This window comes from Sceloporus occidentalis, unplaced genomic scaffold, assembly GCF_023333645.1.
Source record: "Sceloporus occidentalis isolate IW3139 unplaced genomic scaffold, rSceOcc1.0.p SCAF_7, whole genome shotgun sequence".
Lineage (NCBI taxonomy): Eukaryota > Metazoa > Chordata > Lepidosauria > Squamata > Phrynosomatidae > Sceloporus > Sceloporus occidentalis.
Window position 1 is genome coordinate 84,022,176 of NW_028316987.1, and position 21,349 is coordinate 84,043,524.

At 40.4% G+C, this 21,349-nt stretch overlaps 1 protein-coding gene across 1 annotated transcript in view; it reads left to right on the top strand.

The window, feature by feature from the left end:
- ADARB2 (adenosine deaminase RNA specific B2 (inactive)) overlaps positions 1-21,349 on the top strand; it is a 455,088-nt gene that overhangs the window by 290,849 nt on the left and 142,890 nt on the right. The window contains exons 3-4 of the mRNA XM_089533515.1: positions 4,306-4,392; positions 16,277-17,184. Of these exons, the coding sequence (XP_089389641.1) occupies positions 4,306-4,392; positions 16,277-17,184 (995 nt within the window). The remainder of the gene's footprint in view (positions 1-4,305; positions 4,393-16,276; positions 17,185-21,349) is intronic.

Sequence of the window (21,349 nt, forward strand, 5' to 3'; positions counted from 1 at the left end):
TACACATTTATGGCTGTGTGTATTATAAGTTGTTTACACATTGAGCTATTGTGCTAACATAGATAATAGTTGTTATGGTTATTGGCACTCTGTGTTATTGGGATATTTTTCTTATTTTTTACCACTGGCCTATGCATAAACCCACATAGGAGATTATCAATGTGAAAAAAAAGGAGCGAAGTGGATCGCTCCCATCCTTATTCTGTCTTTATCGCATGATTGCATGAAGATTATCACACACGCATCGCGCTTATCCCATCATCATCCCATCAATGAAGTGGAACTGTCCCATCACTTTTGATTAACAGAAACTTCCACCTCATTGATGGGATAACAACGGGAAAAGCGCAACATCATCTGATAATCTTTGTGTGATTGCGCAATAAGGATGGGAACAATCCACTTCGCTCGCCTCCTTTTTCACATGTGAATCTCCATAGACTCACACACCTCTGGAAATGCATTGCTTGCAGTGCTGCAACCCAGAATGATCTTGCAGTTCATTACTATGAATTAGTATGAGCAGTGGCATAAGGGAACCATGGCCTTAAAATCAAAGCCTTGGGACTTTTTTATTAATAAAACCTAAAACATCACCTTGGAGTTCTTGTTCCTTCCAAGTCTTTATGGCTTCAGTCATTCATAGCAAAGCCATCACCAAATACTTTGGATTGCAACATAGCTTATAAGAAGATATTCGCTGCCGCCGCCACCACCACCACGCATGTTTCCTTTCTGTGCATGAAAAGAGTTAAGTGAATCCCTCACATTCTCTTGAATCCTGTCAGTTCTATCAAGTTAGTCAGTTATCTGCCTTGCCCTTCTCACATGAAGAAATGGGCCACCTCCTTGTAAATCACACATACATGCTTATCATAGAATTGCAATGTTAGAAGAGGTCATAAGGACCATCTAGTTCAATCCCCTGCCATGCAGGGATACACAACTAAAGCACCCTTGAGAAATAGACACCCAACCTGTATCTAAAGGGCTCCAAGGAAGGAGAGACCACTACTCTCTGTATCAGTCTGTTCCACCATCAAACAGCTCTTTTACCAGGAGGTTCATTCTAATGTTTCAGTAGAATATCTTTTCTTGTAATGTTGAAGCCGTTGATCCATGCTCTAGTATCTGCAGTAGCAGAGAAAACCTTGTTCCGTCTGCTACATGACATCCCATATGTATTCACCTTTTAAAAAAAAACTGAAACATTTTTAAGTTGAAAACTGCTCCAGTTTTGGTACATGAGTGTTTTCATTCCAGACACTAACCACAGACCCAGATGAATTTTGTTACAGTTCCACCCTCTCAACCTTGGCAACACAACTCTTCAGAAGAAGCAAGGAATCAAAAGGGGGCAGGCACTTCCAAATTGTCCCTTTTGATTTACACATTACACCTGTCTTCACCAGAACTGGAAAAGTTCATTTTCTGGACTGCAAGTCCCAGAATCTCACTAGACATGCCAGGTGGCTCTGGAAGTTGTTTTCTCAAAACGAAAAAGGAACTTTTCCAAACTAATGATGACAGAAGCAATTTGTAGCTCAGTGGAGCCAGCTTCTTTCAAATAGCTAAGCACAAGCTAAAAGTATGTAATCATTCCTTAAGATATGTATCCTAACTGGCTGTTGCTTGCAGATGCATCCATTCAAATTTCCTTCTATCTATTTTCTTCTCTTATTTCACAGAGCCAGTGATTTCTCTATATCCACAGACCAATCCTGCTTTTCTTAGAACACTCATACATAAACAAACCTATCCTTCCCCACATCTTCTAGAAATACTTTCATTCTTTATTTCTTCAAAATTGACAGATCATCTTCTATTTTTGAATGCCTTGGTTCAAATTCTAAACAACCAATTTTGTCATTTTTACTGACTGCTGATTTTTTTCAAATGAAAAGACCTGAGACAAGCATTAATCTTCAATGTTATGGCTGTCACAGTGAAGGCATTGACATATGCAGGATAGCTGATACCTTCAGCACATGATCTGATGGCATCTGGTCAAGCGAGTGAATCACATGGATATAGAGCTTCCAAAGTCAGGGTACCCAAAAGTTGTAGGGTTACACTCAAATTTCAGTCTGTTCATCCAGGATTCCACCCACATACTCCATTTCTATTTTTGATCTTTACCACTGGGGTGAAGATACAGCAGCTTGGATCATTTCTCTCCCCACTACCAATGGGTTTTTTTTTGGGGGGGGGGGGTGTTTTGTTTTGTTTATTTTTACTGAAATTAAAACCTGGCTGAAGGCACAGGAGAATAGTGAAGGAAACAAACTATACATCCAATTTAAGTGAGGAGAATTGATAGCCAGTGTAAAGTATTGACATTATTCAACCATGATTCCTCCTTCTACACAGAGATTGCCAAGTGAAACAGCAGAAAGGATTCCTGTCACTTTAATGGTTGTGTTGAAGAAGGAATTTATGTATGTGTTGTTTTTTGTGGGTTTTTCGGGCTATGTGGCCATGTTCTAGAAGAGTTTATTCCTGACATTTCACCAGCATCTGTTGTGTGACAAACAACACATACAGAAATTCCTTCTTCTACACAACCATTAAGGACATAGGAACACTGTCCTTTATATCATCTTGCAACCCTGGCTCATCACACACACACACACACACACACACACACACACATCATAGTTCACTGAATTCACAGCTATGGAACTAGGCATTTGGTGACCTTCTATAATACACTGTTCTCTTGAAACATAGGCCACTGTCAGTAAATGACACACTTGTCAAGTTTACTTTTATTCCACAAGACTTGTAGTTTAAAATATATTGCATTATCTCAACAAACATATGAAACACTTTGAAACCATAAAGTTTCAACCTATATTCCTTGTTGCCGAATGGTAACATTCTAGATCTAACAAAAAATAATAATCTTTTTTTCATTGGCATATTTCAGGTTTAGTGGCAAATAATGGTTAGTCAATGTGAGAGTCTGTTTAAAAGAAGCTATGATTTTTCCCTTCTTGTTCTTCTGCAGTTCTGCCCTGCAAACTAGCGAAGCCTAGTTTACAAATCTCATTTTCCAGGAAAGCACAAAAAATAGTTTTCTGTTTCAGATACTAGCCTGTGGTACCCTCCAGATTCATTCTTAATGACAACTGTGGTTTGGTGTTTCACTATAACTGAGTCTGGTCTCTCAGGTGACTGGAGATAACATGCTATGGAAATGTCACTTGCATTTTTTTCCCTCACTACTTTGTTTAAAGATAAAAATAAAGACTTCTGCTGTCTTCAACAAATATTAAACACTGAGAAGAAATATGGAAATTTTTTATAGATGGAATGGTTAATATGCTGTGCTAGGGACTTCTGTTATGGGATTAATGATGTCCATGCAAAGAAGGGATTGGATTATAAAGTTACCAAGCAATTCTTAAAGGGGTGCAGAGGAGCACTGACTGATTGTTAAAAAGCAGAATTGGAAAATTGCTTTTTAAAAGTAAGCAGTTGTAGCAGTAGTTAATAGTCCCAAGGCCCCCCAGTAGTAAATTACCATTATAGTTTCATTTTAAAATAATCCTTTACTCTCTCATTTCTGAGAGGTAAAGAGAAAGTTTCATTTTGGTGTTTTTTTATTTTAAAAAAAAAAAACAGAACAAGACTGCAAACAGTAAAGGCAGTAGCAATAAGGAGGCACAGCATGACCCAGCAACCATATGATATTCCTCATTTACCATTTAATGAGACCACATCCCAGTAGCTATAAAGCAATTAAAATGCATTTTTATATCACAAAAGGTGTGGTTTTTATCCCTCACTATTTTATGTATACCTTTGTTTCTGGACATTGGAAATAATTACAAAGGACACATTTCTAACTAGTTAATTCCAAGTTCTGTTTAAAGAAAATATAATCCTACAAAATACAAAATAAAATAAAATTATGTGCATTTCATATATTTTGTGTACATAAAGCTGCTGTCCAGAACAGAAGAAACCAGAAGACAGAATTTTCTCTTTATGGAGAAAAGAAAGAGTTTCTGGCCACTAGAAGCTTACAGTCTAAAATGTGCAAGTGGTAAAAACAGGAGAGAAAATGAAGTGGGGCTCAGGAGGTGGACATGGAGCAAGATGATGGAGAAGGGGTGAGGGAGATGTGCACAGAGGAGGGATGTATTAAATGAATACAATTAGTGTAACTTGGTGTAGTTGGGGATGAATGTAAATTGATGCCAAATAAATATTCCAACTGCCTTAGAGAAAAGATTAATTCTGCAGAAAATCTCACATTTTATAAGCATGTGCTCTTGTGTCATTTTTTTCTTGTTACAGAAAAAGTAAGCATTTTGTCGACTTTCATCGCACCCTTCAAGTATTTAAGTCCCGGGGCAGCAAATGTGGAAGATGAAGACAATTTAAGTAAGCAGTTTCTCTTCTTCATATTCAAGTCAATAGTAGAGCAAATATGAAATACTGTACAATATGAGTATGTGGTTAGCATAGATCAAGACTTAAATTCACTATTTGCCTTGTACAGAGAACATAAGAGCCAACATAGCTTGAGAAAATTACCTTTGGACTACAACTCTCAGAATCCTCCAGCAATACAATCATTCCTGAGTGTGTCATTGGTCATTCTGTTTTGGGGACTTTGGGCACTGTAGTCCCAACTGAAATCTTTCCAGAGGTTTGAGAGGCAATCAAAAAGCCGTATTTTTGCCCAGCAGAAAGCCAGAATTAAGAATTCCATGTCATCATGCAAGTGGTTGTATCCACATCGTTGTACCATTTGTTCCCAGGCAGCATGGAATCACACAATAGAGAACTGGCTCCCATCTCCCTTTGGGGCGTGCACAGATGGGGCCGCAGTCTCATTCAGTTTTATGCATCTTCTCTGGGCAGTTAATGTGTAAGGATCCATTGCATCTCTCCACTGGAGAGGATTCACAAGGTTTGGTTTCAGATGAGCCACAGAAATAGGAGGGAATGGCTGTACATCATTTCCACACTCTGTTCTTCCCTATCACTTTTTTTTTTTCATACTCTTGCGTTCTGCAACTGAATTGCAGGACACAAAACTGAAATCAGCCATATGAAATGAAAGCAAAATAGAATAATTAGGAGGAAGTGGCACCAGGTGGTGAGCATGTGGTGTATTATCATACTCGTCAGCCCAAACATTAATTTTTAGCATCATCTGATCTACTTGTTGTAACCTGTCATTGGATTTTGAAGGAAGAAGGATGCACTCTGACCAAACGATGTGCTTCTGTTTATTTTAGCATCAGCTACCAGATGGTTCCTTTACTAGGTGGAAAGTATGAACAGCAGAAATGGTATCTCCTTAGAAATGGTGGGTGGGAAAAGTAAATTTGTCTCTGTGATGGTAGCAATCCACATTACTATACCACCATTCCTACACACTTCACATTTGCTGTTATACTGTGACTCTAGCCTGCATCCTCTTAGTAATTCTATCTAGAACTAACCCAATGAATCAAATGTTGAATGGTGAGTCTATGTTTATGTAAATCCTGTTGATTCAGTGGGTCTACTCATAGAATCATAGAATCATATTGTTGGAAGAGACCGCAAGGGCCATCCAGTCCAACCCCCTGCCATGCAGGAAATCTAAATCAAAGCATCCCCAACAGATGGCCATCCAGCCTCTGTTTACTCTGTATGCCTAAGGCTGTAATTATGCATTTTCTGGCCAGCATGATGATATGACATGATATGTGACTGACTGAGATGTAGCATGGAGAGGGAAGAACATATCACTTTTCTCTTGCTTGTTACTCAGCTGTACCAGGTAAGTGGTACAGATGAATTCTGGAGAGAGACAGTTGTGAATATAGCAGTTGCCTGATCACATGCCAGAGAGCCCAAAGGAGCTGAAGCTCTAACCCTGTCTAGTTCTCCAAGCAAGCATCTACACCTGGTTCCTCCAGGGACATCATTGACTCTTCTCTGCTTGGTCCATATCTTCTCAGTTCCTTTGATCCAAGGTGTGACAAGCAGGAATCTCTGATTCAGTCAGAAGCCTGTAACCTAGTATGAAGCACCTGTGTGCTGCATCTGCCATGTTTGGGATCCAAAGGCTCTCCGAGACTAGTAGATGTTCAGCATGCCCAGTAATGCTAGAACACTTTTAAACTATTTCTCTTCCTGTTCTTCTTGTCAAGAGATCTCAGCTTCAATGTCTAGATATATTTCTTCTAACAAGAGTCCCTGTTCCATGCTTGCAACCCTAAAGAGATGCAAGTGCTAATTAAACTTTTTCAGCTGGATCACCAACTAGGGACTTAAGCCAGCCCATTATTAAACTCTGAGGGCTTCATAAACTTGATCCCACTGCTTATCATTTATCTTTATTGTAAGAATTGTTCAGCAGTGGAGTAGATTGCCTCAAAGGGTAGTAGACTCTCCTTCTTTGGAAGTCTTTATTCAGCAATGGAGTAGATTGCCTCAAAGGGTAGTAGACTCTTCTTCTTTGGAAGTCTTTAAACAGCAACTGGATGGGCATCATTCAGAAGGGCATTAGTTGTATATTCATGCATGGCAGGGGGCTGGAATAGATGGCCCTTGTGACACATTCCAACTCTAAAACCCTGTGATTCCATGATGAACATTAAGTACACAGATGGTTATCTGGCTTTGGCCGTCCAAATAGAGAAATATACCAGTACGCAGATGCATGAGCATTTGTAGTCACAATGGCACAACCTTGCTAAACTCTCTTATTTGAACTACCTTTTTAGCCTCTTAAAGGTAATAACAGAGCTCTGAGGCTTGATTTAACATCTCCAGCAAAAGATCTTATTATAGCCTCATCTCACCAGGCAGAAGGGAGAAAAAACTGCCCAGCATTGCTGTTGTCATTGCTATTGGGTGGAAGCCCAGTCCTGTCAACAAGCATGAGCTTCCCAGATTGCTTTTCTTGTGGAATTCACTGTTTCCAAGTGTGTCAGAAAATGATGGAGGTACAACCTTTCGTGCCATCGGTACTCAATGCAGTGCAGATGGACAGCAGGAAATAGCAGTCTGTGTGAAAAGGGCAAAGAAAGAGAGCTACCAGGATGTCAGTGGCAGGAAATAAAGGGTCTCCATTTGCTGTTCTGAATCCACAAATAGCCATCTTACCATGCTGGCCTGCATTATGTCTACAATCTAAATGATCACAGATACTTTGTACCCTCAGGTCAACTCCAACTTATGATGATCCTCTCACAGGTTCTCCTTTGCAAGATTTATTCAGAGGTGGTTTATCATTGTCTTTCTCTGCAACTGAAAATGTGAGACTTGCTAATGGCCACCCAGTGGATTTCCCAGTGAGCAGGGGTTTTGCCTCTGACCCCCCAGAGTCCTAAGCCAAACAACTAAATCATGCCGGCTATCAAGAATTTTCCCTTGCCCAGGATTAATTTGATAAATAATGATGAGTGAATAGACCCTGTTGAGCCAAAATCACACTCAGTGCTTCATTTTGTTATTTCTAAAAGTTATAGGGCAAACAACAAAACATACACATACACCAAAAATGTCCATCCTCTCAAAATTACCATATTTGGGCTGTGGAAACTGCTGTGGAAAAGCAGCTTTTTCACTAGTAACACTATCTCTTTTACATACCAGCCTTTCAGGGTGATGTAAGATCATAACCCTGACAGATTGGATCAGTGGCTTATCTAGTCCACCATTCTGTTCCTACAGTGGCCAGATAGGACATGAGCATGATAGCATCCTCCTACTTGTGTTCTCCGGCATCTGAAACCAAAAAGAATACTTACCCACCATGACTAACAGCTGTCAAGAGTAATAATGTTGCTGCTGCAGCAGGTGCTCTTGTGTGCTTTGAAGTTGTTTCTGTTTTATGGGGCCCTAAGATATCATGGAGTCTTCTTGACAAGATTTGTCCAGGGGCAGTTTGCCCTTGCCTCCCCCCTGAAGCTGAAAGAGTGGGACTTGCTTCAGGTGAGTACCATGCCTGAGCAGTCTCCAGAATTGTAATCCAGCACTCAAAACACTTCAACCATGCTGGCTCTTGTCAAGAAGCTCACCCTGCATGAATTGTCTATTACCCTTTGAAAGTCGACCATGATGCTACATCTTATAGTGGTGAATTCCACAGTTTAACTAATCAATTCATTTTATCAGAAACTCTAACTATTCAACTTCCCATCTGCTGCTGAACAGAGAATCCCAGTGGACAAAAATGAGAGCAATTAATCCCTCCCAGATTTATCCAGCCAGGCCTCTGTGATGCATACCAGGCTGGCATGCTCCTCCAGTCCTGAATGACAGCTGCCTTCCCCATTCCCTTACCTCGCATTCACTGGCAGCATTTTCATCCCACAGGCTCTGTTGCTAAGACAATCCAGGTTGTTTGTTTTGGAGGACAGTTTAGGGACAACTAGCACCCTATTCCTGCCCCATCTATAAATGTGTAACTGTCTCCTCTTTCCGTACCTCCTCTGCCCTGTGCAACTGTAATGGCTGCCCCCTGAGATTCAGTACCTCCACTACTCTTTTCAGAAAACTTCTTTCCTATAGTAGACTGGCTGTATACTTATAGTGCTGTAATGGTAAACTGCAAATTAACAGAATGCATCCCTCCCCCTTCTTTCAAACAACACAACAGGCCCTTGCACTTGTGCTCCCCCAGAGTGTCTCCCACAAAGGGAAAAAAACCCTTTGGTGTTACCTCCTTTGACAGTAACCTCACCAGCAGTAGATCAAACCCTGCCAGACTCCTGCTTTTATCTGCCAGCCCCCCCCCCCCAACTTTACAGCTGGGGTAGGTGGAACTGGTTGCCAGAATCTGCTGAGATAGAGTTGGTGGTGAGACTGGGTTCACTCTCCTGGACAGGTCTTCCTGGTGCTTCCTCTCCTGGCAGAAAGTGCTAGAGTTAGTTAGAAAGACTTTTTCAGTGTTGAATCTAAACCCAAGCAGGCTAGGGCTCATTGGATAACATGGAGCAAACTTTATCCAAGGGAGGGGATCTTCCATAACTGCCATACAGAAGTCGTGCTTTATATTGTTCCACTCAGCAAATGTTCCTAGCTCATGAAGTATTTGCAAGAGGGGAAAAACTGTGCAAAATTTAATAATAATAATAATAATAATAATAATAAAATTTTATTTTTATACCGCTTTTCCGCGATGATCAAAGCGGTGTACAGAAAATGCAATAAAAACAACAATACAGAATAAAAATTTCAATAAAAACATAGCAATAACACTATATTAAAACATTATATTAAACAAATGTAGGGGGGAAAGTGGGAGAGAACATTCTTGTTTCCCAAGACATTCAGTTACTGACCATCAAGTGGCTATTCTCAAACACTCCAAAGGGAATCTCCAGTGTAAAACTGCTGAATTACATCATATCAAGAAATTTCTTACCTGTGGTTTGAATTAAGATAACAGATTTCTATGCCCATTTGAGTTTAATTAATTTAGCAACAAAAGGACACATGTGCTTCATGAATGGTCACAGGGAAGATAAATTTTTAAGACTGAATGTAATTATCACAGTTTGTATCTTTTGTCCTTTGACTTACTTACACTACTTACATATTCCTCCTTCATTCTGAGTTGGCTACCATTCCCAGGTGTTACCAAAGTTTTGTTTAGTATCAAAAACTCATATATGTCACTCTTGTATAATAAGCTTTACTGATGATAAATGATGCAGTTAGTGGTCTATAGCAGAGGAAAGCATTCCAGTCCTTTAGTTAATGAGTTCCAGCATTCCCTCATATGTAGTAATAAAATTTTAATTATACCTGGAACACTGCAGTGTGAACACTCTAGATCTCTCTGACTAGATAACAAGGTGCAAACCTTTCCAGGTGAGGCAACTGGAAGATGGTTATATACAGTAGAAACAAACAAAAGAAAACTGGACTACAGTCTGCCCTTCCTTTACATGGGGGATCTGTTCCGGACACACACACCCCGCCCCCATGTAAAGCTCATGCAGGTGGCAGTGCGGTGGCATGGCAGTGCACCCCTTTTCCTAACTCAGCTTTCAGCAAATGCTGAAAGCCATGTGAGTGCGCCTGCATATGACATGGGTACACTATATGCAGATGTGACCCATTCTCCATATTAAGAGCTATGAAAACAATACAAGCAGGTGGCTAGGGTTTACTCCCCCAGTCTTTTCCCAACTTCAGATCTGTTTCCAGCCTTGAACTGGTAGACTGAAGTGAAATATTTAATGTGGCACAAAATAACCTTTTTTTATAACACTGCATAGCTATTAAATCAATGCACTTGAGATGTAGTGGTGGAGAAGAGTACTGAGTATGCCATGGGCAGCCAAAAAAACAAACAAATGGGACTTTGAGCAGATCAAACAAGAGTTCCCCCTAGAAGCCAAGATGACAAAACTGAAGCTGTCGTACTTTGCCCACATCATGAGAAGGCATGACTCAGTCAAAAAGATATTAATGCTTGGAAAAATGGAGGACAGGAGAAAAAGAAACACACCAGATGACTAGACTCAATTAGGGCAGTCATGGGCCTAAATCTACAGGACTTGAGTAGAACCGTGGAAGATAGGAGGAGGTCTTGAAGGTGTCTCATCCACAAGGTCACCATGAGTTGGGGCCAACGTGATGGCATTTAACAACAACATTGCTACTATGCTGACAAGGATTCTAGAAATCATCAATTTAATGACAGGAACCGCCACACTCACTATAGACAGAGGGAATGCCGTGTGTGTGTGTGTGTGTGTGTGTGCGCATACCTGCCAGGCAGCTGAAGATAACATTTCATTCATGAGATGAAGTGGATTCCAGTTCACAAAGTTTTTGATATAAAAACATTATAATCCTTCCACTGCCATGAAACACTTATTTGTTGTTATCAGAGGGGTGTACCTTTGTGCAGAAGCCCTTATCTTTAATCACTGCTGTTGATACAACACAAAACCCTCTTCATAATCAAGAGAGTCACTACCTGGGATATGTTATTTACAGATACTTATTAATAAAGATATTGAAATCCATTGGTTTTCTTTCCCTTGCCCAAAGTTCAAGCTGCTTGGCAACATAATAACCTTCAAGAGGAACAATATTATTGCTTCAAATGTAGCGTGGAGTACCGGATGGCTAGTTCTTCTGAACCCTTGTGACCCAGAGACAAAGGCAGTGTCATTATTAGTGATGCATTATAGTTCTCAATAGCTTTTCATGGTGCAAGTGCTCCAGGTTAACACTACCATGCATAATAACCAGAAAGGAGAGGGGGAGGAAATGACTAAGAGAGAAAATGAGAACGAAAATTGAAGGAAAAACTGATCATGGAGGAATATTCACACATTCAAAGACAAATTATATTATCACACGTGAAACAGGAGCTCCAATTCAAAGCAAGGGGGGAGCAGAGTCACTTCCGATCCAAGGCAATTCAAGTGATGTATTATCATACCTGAGGAACGAAACTGTGGTCTCTACTTGGGAGCAAGTGCACATTGTATTCCAAACTAGAGGGATTCAACTATTCGAATTGGCACCCTTGCACATGCTCAGTGGGGCTCTGGATGCTGTCATTCTTCCTTGTCCCCTCCTTAGCTGTCATCCTTCATCGGGGTGAAGGAGGAGGCAGGGGATGATGGGACAGGTTGCAGGGGGTCACTGGGGGCGAGATCGAGGTGATCTTCCACACCAGACCAATTCGAAGTGAAATCGAAGTGAGCTTAGAAACAATTTTTGTGAATTCACTTGTTAGCAAATTTTAAAAAATGAGAAGTCATTCTGAATTGACTGTGGATTTGCCTCTGAACCACTCCCCATAGAAAGCAATTGTGTCTGATAATACATCGCGTTATAATATGAATATGCATGGCTGGACCCGCAGTGACTCCGGATCTGAGCTGCAAAACCCCTCGTGTGATAAGGCCCGTTGTGTTTTCTGTCTTTTTAGACTGTAATCCTGAGAGCAGGGAATTGTTAAATTAACACTTGTAAAGCATCATGTACACTGAAGGTGTTATATAAATAAATGATAATAGTAATAATAATCAAGTTCTGCAGAATCTGAGCAGGATGTACCTGAAGATCTTATCTGGGGTAGATTCACATGCAGAAACATTGCCCCTGAAATACAGATCTCAGCCAGGACTGAACAGTAAAAGCTAAATTCAACCTCTTGAGCTGATCCTACACAATTATGTGTAGCTAGAAACAGATGTATACAACATAGTCATCATTCCAAGAAAGGTGGTAGATTGGCTTGTACATTCCTTTGCACAGGTCCATTCACTTCCTCTGTTGATATGAATGGGGCAATTTTTGAAATTGTCTGTTGATGTACACTGCAGTTAAAGTCAAAATACAATCTAGATAGCAACAAAAAATCCAGTTGAACCCAATGAGAACTCACAAAGGCAACAATTTTATAGCCAAGCCTACCTGTCACTCAAACACAGAGATTAAACCTAGGACCATATGCATAAAATGCATGATCTTGCAGAGAGTTCAAACACAAAACTGTTATCATCTTTTCAATATTTTAAACATTTATTCAGTCTATACCCTGCCTGTTCTCAGGGAGTTCAGGCCAGTATGCGGAATTCTCCTGGTGTTCCCATCTTTCCTGTGAGGCAGTTTAACTAAAGATAACAAGTGGCCAAAAGTGAAGTCCACTTAACTCAGTGCTGAGCAATGGTGACAGGTCCAGCAGCCAATTTTGGTCCCTCAAAACCCTTTAAAGGTCTGAGCAGACAAGTCAGGAAAGCATGGGCTTGGCCTGGGGCTCAACATGGGGCTCTCAGGACATCCAGGGTTTGCTGTGGAGTTTCTAAGAAATTCCATGGCAAATGGCTGGTCAATTTGAGCTGTCCTTTTGCCCTGGAATTGTACCAGATCCATGAATCCACGTCCAGTCAGATCAGGCCTGATCTGGGGTTTTGACCTGCATCATTCAAACAGGAGAAGCAAGCCCAGGGGGAACTCAGGCCTTTTGGCCCCTAAAAGCCATAAAAGCTACCAAAAACACAGGAGAAAATAAAACTAACTGATATTCTTGAATAATGTTAGTGGAGGATGCCCCTGGAACATATGTCAAAATTGAAAAGATAGTCCTGGAGGCTTCTGGCAGAGGCAACTCACTCTCATTTTTGGCAGAAAAAAATGCCTCAGGAGGGTAGGACTACGGGCTGAATGAACCTCTTTGGAGATTATCGCACGGCCATTTTTGACCGAGCTGTGCACCGGATGGGATGGGGCTGGAATGGGGAAGAACAGGTGATATCACACACATAATTGCTGCTTTGCTGCTGCTCAACTATCACCCGTCCCCCAGCCACGCTTCTCCCAGCGATTTTGGTGGTACAGAAGCTTTCTGTACTACCAAAATCGGCCAGCAGAGCACATCTCAGCCCGATAACATCCCGTACATGGCTCGGGCAAAAATGGCCATGCGATAATCTCCTTTGTGGCTGTACACTTTACTGACTTCTACTCTAACCAGCAACCTGCACTGCCCTGTTGAAGATGTATCCTTGTAAGATAAAACCTATCATTTGTACTTTTAATTTAAGCTGATTTTTTCTGTTTTAACCCTGACTCTTAATTAATTGGTGACACTTTTTTTAGTTAGGCAATGGGTGTTAATTATTTAATAGAAATAATTGCTCACCTAAACATTGAAACTCTAATACACAAGAGCTTCAGAATAAGGTGGAAAACTGCCTACTTCCCATTTCACAGTTATGCTGCATGGTTCTTGTTTGCAAGAATGCAAAGTCCTTGTGTTGCTGAAATGATGTGTAGCCAGAATCAGGCAGAAGCAACTGCCAAGCTTATGGGTTATGTTTCAATCAGCCAACAGTTTGGGGCTCACCCAAAATGCTTCTCAAAATACAATAAACAGCAAAATCAGACAAATCTCCCCATACCTTAATAATCAGGATACAACCTAGTGCTGTTGTTTTTGTAATTGTAGTTGTTGTTGTGTGCCTTCAAGTCATTTCTGACTTATGGCAACCCTAAGGTGAACCTGTCATGAGGTTTTCTTGGTAAGATTTGTTCAGAAGAGGTTTGCCGTTGCTTTCACCTGAGGCTGAGAGAGTGTGACTTGCCCAAGGTCACCCAGTGTGTTTCATAGCTGAGCCATGAATTGAACCCTGGCCTCTAGAGTCATAGTCCAGCACTCAAACCACTACCCCATGTTGGCTCTTCTATATATAAACTGAGGCAAGGCCAGGGAGAAACTTACAGATCTTACAGGGAATTGTTTACTTTGGATTATCAGAGTTGGTTACTCTGTGTTTTGATGAAGGAATGCAGAGACCCAAAGATGAATTTTCTATGTTCACAAAAGCATGCAAGTAGAGTTATGAAAGAGGGTGGGAATAGAGATTGGAAAAGGCAATATGAATTATAAATACAAATAACCCCCTGTGTTTTCTTATTCAGTGGTGCAGAATCAATACAAATTCTTTTCAAATCTGAATAGAGTATGAAACAAGAGCTATCTCTCTCTTCATGCTTCCCAATTTCAATATCATTATGTATGATAATTGGGTCTGTAAAAACCTATTAGATGAAGAGAGGGCAGAGGTGTGAATTTCAGGACCTGCCCCATTTTCTGTCTGGGAACAATACAGGTTGTGTTTCCTTTCTGGGTGGTTTTTTTCCCTTTTAACTTCATATAAAATGGATAGGTTATCAGTACTGCAAAGCTGTGAAATGTGCAACAAGGCTTTTCAAGAGTGTAGGTGTTGCTGTTTTAAAAAACAACATTTCCTGTAATTATGATTAACAAGGTCATGAACAGGAGATTCAAACTTAGTAAGTTCAGCATCAGTGTGCTGAGATGGCAGTATTGTCACAATTTTAAATGACTGTTGTGTCAAATGTTTACAGTGTATGTATGAACATAAAAAGGGTCCTTATATGGGAACCAAGATCAACCTAGGTTGTGTCTGCATGGAGAAAAAGAAATGAATCTGCCCCATTCCCACACTGACCTGTTTAGATGACCCACAGGGCCAAAACAGATGCTCCATATCCTAATCCATGCTCCAGGATGTAAAAAGAGTCCCTGATAGCCCTGAATCAGGCCAAAAACTCTGGAGAATCCCCTGATCATGCAACTATGTGCCAGTGCAGGGACAGGGGAAGGAGTATTCATGGGTGGACAGAAGAAGTCAGAAGTAGACACCCATGGCTGGGCAACCTGCTGAGCTCTTCCTGCCCAGAAATTCTAACTCCCACCACAGACTGTCACTTTGTTCATGCAGTTCTTCCAGTGCTTGCTGCATTTTAATGGGACCAAGACCAGAATGGGAGGGGGAAGTGTGTGGACAGTGGGCATCGGCCCATGGTGGGTTACAGTTGTGTGGACAGCTTGTCCTCCTGGCAGATCTGGAAGCCTTGATGGCAAGCTAGGTTTTTCTGTCAGTCTTGCCTAGTGACCAATTAGATCCCTCTGGTGAATTGACCAGCAGGTCCTCTCACACCACTGTTGCCAATTTCCAAGGAATTCCCTGGAATCCAGGGAATTTAATTAATTTCTTTATGGGGATTTTGACTGAATAATAATAATAAATATTGGGGAATTCCAGGGATTTTGGATTTTGGTAAAACATTCCAGGGAATATCTTTGAGGCTTGTTGGCAACACTGTCTCACACTCTTTATCCTCAGCAGATGCATGCCTATGCTGCCATTTTTCATGGAGGTAATGTATAGCCATCATGACAAGTGATTCCTTAAATTTTTCAAATCACCTTTTACAGCCATCTGGGTCAGGATATCTGATGTAGAGTACAAGCAATTATTTCCATGCAGTGTGCAAGGGACCAGCACCATATTTGTGCCCACTGGCTACAATTGTTTTGTTCTTCCCTGGAAATTCTCCCTAGCCTGGGGACCACTGCGTTGAATAACACTTGTCTAGGATACTGGCCATCATGGACATCTTGTTGTAGCAGATTTCACAGTTCATAAATGTACTCTGTGAAGATGTACTTCCTTTAGTCTATCCTACCATTAAACTACAGTGGATAACTTTCAAGTATCATGAGAGGGGACATCATCTCTTTACCATTTTTCCACACTGAGTAGAAAAGTTGTAACTATTTGTGTGCAATTTTGCCAATTTGATTTAAAAAAAAAGTGAAGAATATTCATAATCAAAATGAAAATCATCATCAAAGCCCAAGTGAAGTTATCCATGACATAAAAGGTGGATGAAGCTTGTTTTTCTTTATCCTGAATTTAGATTTCTCTATGCATCAATAATATTGGTGAACTTTCATTTGTCATTTCGTTTCAAACAGGTACCAGCAGTGCAGAAGTGAAGGAGAACCGGAACATTGGCAACTTGGAAGATCATCCAATTACTTCTAATGAAAGGTCATGGGTAGGAGCTTCCAGGATCAAAAGGAAAAGGCCTCTAGAAGAAGGCAACAGTGGGCATTTCTGCAAACTCCAGCTCTTCTGGAAGAAAGTCTCATGGTCAGTAACACCAAAGAATGCTCTAGTCCAGCTACATGAACTTAAACCAGGCTTACAATACAAAATGGTTTCCCAAACAGGCCCTGTCCATGCTCCAGTATTTGCAGTTGCTGTGGAAGTAAATGGACTTACGTTTGAAGGCACTGGACCAACAAAAAAGAAGGCCAAAATGAGAGCGGCAGAACTAGCCCTCAAGTCTTTTGTCCAGTTCCCCAATGCATGCCAAGCTCACTTTGCCATGGGAAATTGTTTCAACCCTTCCACAGACTTTACATCAGACCAAGCAGACTTTCCAGACACTCTGTTCAAAGAGTTTGAACCCTCTACGCACAATAAAGACTTCTCAGTCTATAACCCAGTTAATAATGAACTACTTTCTACAGCTTACCGGCACGGAAGGCTATTCTGCCATACGTTAGACTTAATGGGCCATGCTAAACAAAACAAGCACAAGATGGCGTCCACTGCTGAGAGTGAAAAGAACCCAGTGGTGTTACTCAATGAATTGCGTTCAGGACTGAGGTACGTCTGCCTTTCGGAGACTGTGGAGAAGCAGCATATCAAGAGTTTTGTGATGGCTGTGAGAGTGGATGGGAGAACATTTGAAGGCTCGGGACGTAGCAAGAAGCTGGCTAAAGGTCAAGCAGCACAGGCTGCACTGCAGGCCCTCTTTAACATTCGGCTGCCCAGTCACATTCCCAGCAGGAGTAAATGTAATCATTTGCCACAGGTGAGAGCTCTAAGGTAGCCACCACCGAGCTGAAGGAATTCTTTAAGATTAATGTGATTTGTTGTGTTCCAGCTGTAAATTGTGTCTTGATCAGAACACTCTCCTCACTGTATTAATGTACTATATTGCAGCAAAACCCATTTCCTCACAGAAGCCACACACAAAGACCTTTACAGGTACTATACTTTGCTTATTACATCACTAGGAACCATTATATGGGCTATTTTCTAAAGAGGTATCGAAGAATAAGCATATGAAGAAATGTTAATATGTCATCTGCAGATTATAACACTACCAGATGTAGTGAAGACAAAGATGTCTTTTTAAGTCAGGATATGTTTGCTTTTAAAGGAGAAACCATAAGTAAACAATGATATGGTATCTTTATTTTTATTTTTTACCAAGTTACATTTAGATAAATAGGACATTATTCTTTAAAATAAACCATGGTTCACAGTATGTCTTCCCACCCTCCATCTCATCCATGGACAATTCTGCTTCTGACAAAGCTTAAAGATCTTTGTGTGTGGTTATCAAATATAAAACTGAGAGAAGGGGAAATACTGTTTGGTATCTTGTGAATTGCTGAGTTCATTTAGACAAAGTGTGGGATCATGCAGCCCTGCAGAAATGGTTGAATTGCTGCTCCCAGCAGCCCAGCCCACATAGCCAATGGTGAGGAAGGCTGGGAGTTGCATTTCTAAAAGAGCTGGAGGGCTGCACAATTCCCATCCCTAAACACATAAGAAGAAAAAATATATGTTTTTGTTTTTGGTTCCTGGATCATGGAGAACTCTAAGCCAAATTCTAAGCCAAATAGAATACAACATTTGAGAAATGTTCTTCGTTTCAGAGAATATGATGTTTTGCAAATAATGATTCAAAATAAGTAATGATTCAAATGATGTGTGTCTTTACATTGACTAGTCCTGGATTTTATTGGTGGCATTTTCAACTCAGTGTAAAACATAACGTCTTCTTGATGTGGGTTAAGGTCCAGATGTCCTTTTGCCACGACTCACAGTCAACTGTGTTAATTATCCAGCACAGTATCTTCCCTTAGCTTTTCAACTTTCCCCAATTTATCCACGTATATGAGCTTTTTACCTGAGGTTGTTCTCTGTTTTCAGACTCTTGTTGATTGCTGTTGGTTCTCATTGTTTACTCCTACATATTTGGGGAAAGAGTTGTTATCTTGGCAATTTGGACTAACCAAAAGTGGATGTAGGATTCGTACCTCCATTAAAAATGTTCCAAATGACCATATGTTGTTACACAGTTTTGATAAGAATTTATATGGTGGTCATTTCTGGCATCTTCAGGCAGCTCATCTTAGCCTAGTGTGGTGTTAAGGTGTATTTCTTTTTCTTATTCTTTCTTTCTTTTCCTTTTTTCTTTCTTTTTTACCCAGTACTCAGGTTGTTAAAGCATTGGCCTGGCTTAAAGTTCAGTCATCTTTATAAGAAGATAGTCTTCCTTTTAAATATGCTATACAAATCATGGAATTACATATTTGTGTATTGCCTGTGTACCTGCTTATAAGTTATGCTTCATATTGTTCTATCCTGCTTCTTACTATAGAGATCAAAGTTCATGGATTAAATGTATGGAGCTGAATAGGGAAGTGAAACATTTCCTACACACCAACTTTTGAACCAAGTTTGGGAAGAGCAAGGATGGACTAATCAGTCATTTTTCCTACCCCACATTTGAAAATCTCATTTTTTTAAAAGAAACATGGATGTATTCATTTTTTATGGTTCTTACTGAAAGAAAACAAATATTGTCAAATATCTGAACTGGCCAAATTCAATTGGTATAGCTGTTCGCAATATAAAGAGGGTTGGGTTTTATCTGCTTCTTTGTGGGCGTTTCAAATGCTCAGCCTATCACAAAAACGCAGGTGAGAATCCAGATTCAGTGTCATAAACTAGTTTAAAAGCACAGGGGACTTTTTCACATGGGGAAAATTGGAAGGTTATATTGGTCACAATGCAGGGTCATCCAGACCATTAGGGACAATTTCGCAGTTGCTTTTCAGACGACACTGCGTGCAAACTAGCCAGACTCCAGAGAGAACGTGAGGCAAATCAAGAAATAAGCATTTTCGCAAAACTACTGTATTTGCATTTCCATTTCATTTGGAAATTTGCTCTCTTCACGTAATAGCAGCCATCTGAAAATCAAGTCTCCAATCCTCCCTGTTCTCACATTTCCCAGTGTTCCTTGCTGTGCCAAGGAGAGGGAGAAAGGCTTGTTCTTAAACACACACACAACACATACCCCTCTTTCCCTCATGCAGCTGCTCTCCTCTTCCTGTAGCAGGGAACAGCTGGTGAGAGAAGGCAGAGGGGGAGGATGTTTTGAAATTCCTCCTGTACAGGAGGGGGAAATGGAAGACATGTCCTGGAAAAGAAGGGCATTGGGAGTTTCAGCCCTTGCTAGAATCAGGCAGGTTTATGGACCAGTCACCTCCTCTTTCTTTCTACTGTGTGTGTGTGTGTTTGTGTGGTTTTACAAGAGTTTGCAAAGGGAAACCTCAGCCTGCCTTCCTCTGAAACAGCTTCTGGGGCAAAGAGAGTTTCCTTCCCCAGTTTCCCTTCCCTCTCTGGAGCATATGTGTGTATGCACTTGTGAAAATGACAGTTTGGAGTATGCGCAAAAAAGTTATTTCCAAGCTAGCAATGATGATTTGTCCTAATCCATCTGAAACCCAAATTTGCTGTCGACCCGCTTTCTTCCCTAAGTAATGTGCTTTTAACCCCTTGTTGTGCTCTTTGTGTGATAAGCATTAGCAAACTGGCTTGCTTTTCTGGGATGCCAACACTTTAACCATTTTCAGGATAGAAGCACATAGGTCACTGTGTGATAAAGTCCAGGGCTTCAAACACAGATTTTAAGAGCCAAGCACTCAAGAACCCTCCTCCTGAGTAAGCAGTTTTGCTTTCTTTTAAATTCATATATTTTTAAATCTCAAGTTCCTTCCATTGAGTTCATAAAGAAATCTTTACCAAAAGTTTTTACTAAAAAGACCCCAAATCAAATGAAATTCTCATCATTTTTAATGGGACAGGTAACAATAACATAGAGGATTAGGGCACTTAATACAGACACATTATGTTTTACCTTTTCAACATGGAAAAAGTACTTTCAGCAGTCTTCCATGCACATGCTTTGAAATGCAGCAAGGGCACTTCCACGTGGATGGAACCTGGGGAATCAGATATACTAATTCAGGTGAAGAAAAATATTTATTGGATACAAAAAATGCACAGATACTAAAAAAAAGGAGCAGATTGGGCTGGGGAATATTGTTTACAATTGCTAGTACAGGGTAGCACAAATAACTCCATCCCATCTCATTTTATCCTCATAACAACAGATGTGGCAGAAACATAGTAATTGGTTACCTGAGGTTGCCCAATATGTTTGACACTGAGTATAAATTAGCATTTGTTTTTCTGTAATGTGACTCTTCCTCTGTCTGTTTTATTTCAAGGAAGAGCAATTTGCAGGTCCTTTGTGGGTGTTCTTTACTACAAGATTACCACCTACCTTCCTATTAAAAACTCAACTGAGTTTTAGGTAGAAAGAAGCCCCACAATAGCAACACTTAGGAAATTAGTTTATAAAAGGAATTAGTTATACAACCTAATGGTGGAAAACCCCATAAATTGTTGCTATTAATGTCGCCAAAAGTACTGCAACTCATTTCCTTACAATATTTTAGTTGCTTCGGGGTGTAAGGGTATCCATCTAAAAAAAATAAGAAGAAAATGAGCTAGATATATGGGAAATCCCTTCAAAACACTTGATAGTGCATTTTAGCCCCCACAAAGGAACTAGAAAAAGCAACAAGTAAATTATGATTACATGGGAAAGTAACCCCCATGGCAGCTGATGGGTCCTCTGTTGATGGACAGTAAATCTGCTCTAGCATTTTATAAAGGAGCTATCTACAAAATGAGATGGAAGCTGCTTGCCATGACTGGTAGAATGCTACTAGTCTTTAAAATGTTTGCAAAAGAACTATTTGTTATTATTGCTTCACTAACCCCAACAGCAATTGTTTGTAATGTATTACTTCTACTTTCTCACTTATACTGACCTGAGGAAGTGGCAGATAGTTTTTGTAGGCCGTGCCTTGTTTACAGGCAGCCAGATC